This window comes from Poecilia reticulata, linkage group LG5 (genome assembly GCF_000633615.1).
Source record: "Poecilia reticulata strain Guanapo linkage group LG5, Guppy_female_1.0+MT, whole genome shotgun sequence".
Taxonomy (NCBI): Eukaryota; Metazoa; Chordata; class Actinopteri; order Cyprinodontiformes; family Poeciliidae; genus Poecilia; species Poecilia reticulata.
In genome coordinates, this window is record NC_024335.1 from 44,149 (window position 1) to 46,068 (window position 1,920).

General features: G+C 53.1%; 1 protein-coding gene across 5 annotated transcripts in view; it reads right to left on the reverse strand.

The window, feature by feature from the left end:
* Positions 1-1,157: 1,157 nt before the first annotated feature.
* The window catches only part of LOC103464229 (DEP domain-containing protein 7-like), a 9,365-nt gene continuing 8,602 nt past the window's right edge, over positions 1,158-1,920 (reverse strand). For 2 of the 5 annotated variants that reach the window (XM_017304968.1, XM_008408196.2), the window contains one exon: positions 1,158-1,516. In XM_017304968.1, the coding sequence (XP_017160457.1) occupies positions 1,305-1,516 (212 nt within the window). In that variant the 3' untranslated portion in view covers positions 1,158-1,304. Of the gene's footprint in view, positions 1,712-1,920 lie in introns of all 5 variants that reach the window. The other 3 variants (XM_008408198.2, XM_017304969.1, XM_008408197.2) reach the window with 3 other exon arrangements.

Genomic DNA, 1,920 nt, shown 5'->3' on the forward strand with positions numbered 1-1,920 from the left:
GTTGGGGAAAGAGTTGGGGTTGGAGTAGGGAGTTGGGGAAAGAGTTGGGGTTGGAGTAGGGGGTTGGGGTTGGAGTAGGGAGTTGGGGAAAGAGTTGGGGTTGGGATTGATGGTAGGGTGGGGTCATTTCCAGCACCAGAGGAACAATAACTGGTAAACCTGGTTTAATTTGTCACCCAGAACCAGTTTGCACATTTGGTTTTTACTTCTTTTGCTTTTGGACAAATTTAATGCGTAACCATGGCAACGAGGTGGGAGCAGCTGATTAGCGTCCTGAACCTGAACTTTGACCCCAAATCCCAGAAAGGGTTAGGGTAGCCCTTTCTTAGGGACTCCCTGTTATACTCTGCCATCCATCCATCCATCCACTCAAACCCCCCAGCACACACAGCGTTCATCATTGTTGTGTTTTGGGGTTTATTTGACCACCTCCTGCGGTCCCTCGCACCACAAATGGTCCAGCGACCACAGTGAGAGAAAGACTGCTCTCAATCATACACTCATCATTCTATTTCCTGGACGCCTCCCTGGTGAGGAGTTCAGGTCCCACCGGGAGGAGGGGAGACCCAGGACACCTGGAGGGACGATGTCTCTCTATGGCCTGGGAACGCCTTGGGGTTCCTGGAGGAGCTGGAAGAGGCTGGGGAGGGAAGTCTGGGCCTCCCTTCTGAAGCTGCTGCCCCCGAGACCCGACCCCAGATAAGATGGATGGATGGATCCATTTTTTCTAAAGGTGTTAGGATTGACCTGTTAACCTCTAACGAGCCCAATAGCTTGAAATTGCAAGTCAGCCCCACTGCGCTTGTGCGTCGTCAGGGAGCGCTGAAGACATCGGTGTGTTTCGCCTGGCGGACGGGTGAGGGAAGGTGCCAGAGCGTCAGTGAGAGGGTGGCGTTGCTGGAGCCCCCTGTTCGCCGCGTTGAGCTGCAAGGGCCTCCAACACCGCCTGCAGCTTTAAAATGTACTGTTTTTAATCTCCAACGTGCTGGAAAAGTTTCAAAAACTTACCTTGAAAGTCCTTGAATTTTACTGGAAAAACTGAATGAATCGTAAAAAAATAGAGGCTTCATGATGCAAACCACCGATAGGAGAGGGAGCGGCAAAAGCAAAGGAGCTGGATTAGCAGAGCTAGCAAAAACCTGACGGCTACATTCTTTGTGGAAATCAATAAGGTTTATTTAATAATCTTAGAAAATAAAGCAAGTCAACAAGCAAACATGCATGGGAAATCCAGGAAGCAGAAACTGCATAGAAAACACTGAAAGGATCCAGAAACGGTTCAAAAGCAGGAAATCAAAGTTTGACTAGATCTGAGAGGCGGCGGAGTCGCCAAAGTACTGGTGGAAGATCTCTGGATGGGCGGAGCAGAACTGCCTGAGCAGACGCCTCCGCTCCTTCGCCGCCATGCTGCGGTCCAGGTCGATGCTGCTCAGCAGCTCCAGCAGAGCCTGCTGGGTGCCCAGCTTCGCTGCGTCAGCCGCAGCCTGGATGGAGGCCGGCGGACCGGGAGGAGGGGCTGCAGGACGAGAGCCACACCATCAGCACGGAAACACCATCAGCATGGAACACCGTGGAAACACCATCACCGTGGAAACACCGTGGAAACTCCATCACCGTGGAAACTCCATCACCGTGGAAACACCATCATCAGCGTGCTGCTGAGATTAGAGACAGATTTTCTTTCCAGTGGCTCTAAAGCTGCTCTGCAGGTCTGAAATAAAGACACTGCAGTTCAGCCCGTTCAGTCGGGTCCAGCCTGTTCAGCCCGTTCAGTCGGTTCAGTCGGGTCAGTCGGGTCCAGCCGGTTCAGTCGGGTTCAGTCGGGTTCAGCTGGTTCAGTCGGGTCCAGCCGGTTCAGTCGGTTCAGTCGGGTCCAGCCGGTTCAGTCGGTTCAGTCGGGTCAGTCGGGTCCAGTCGGGT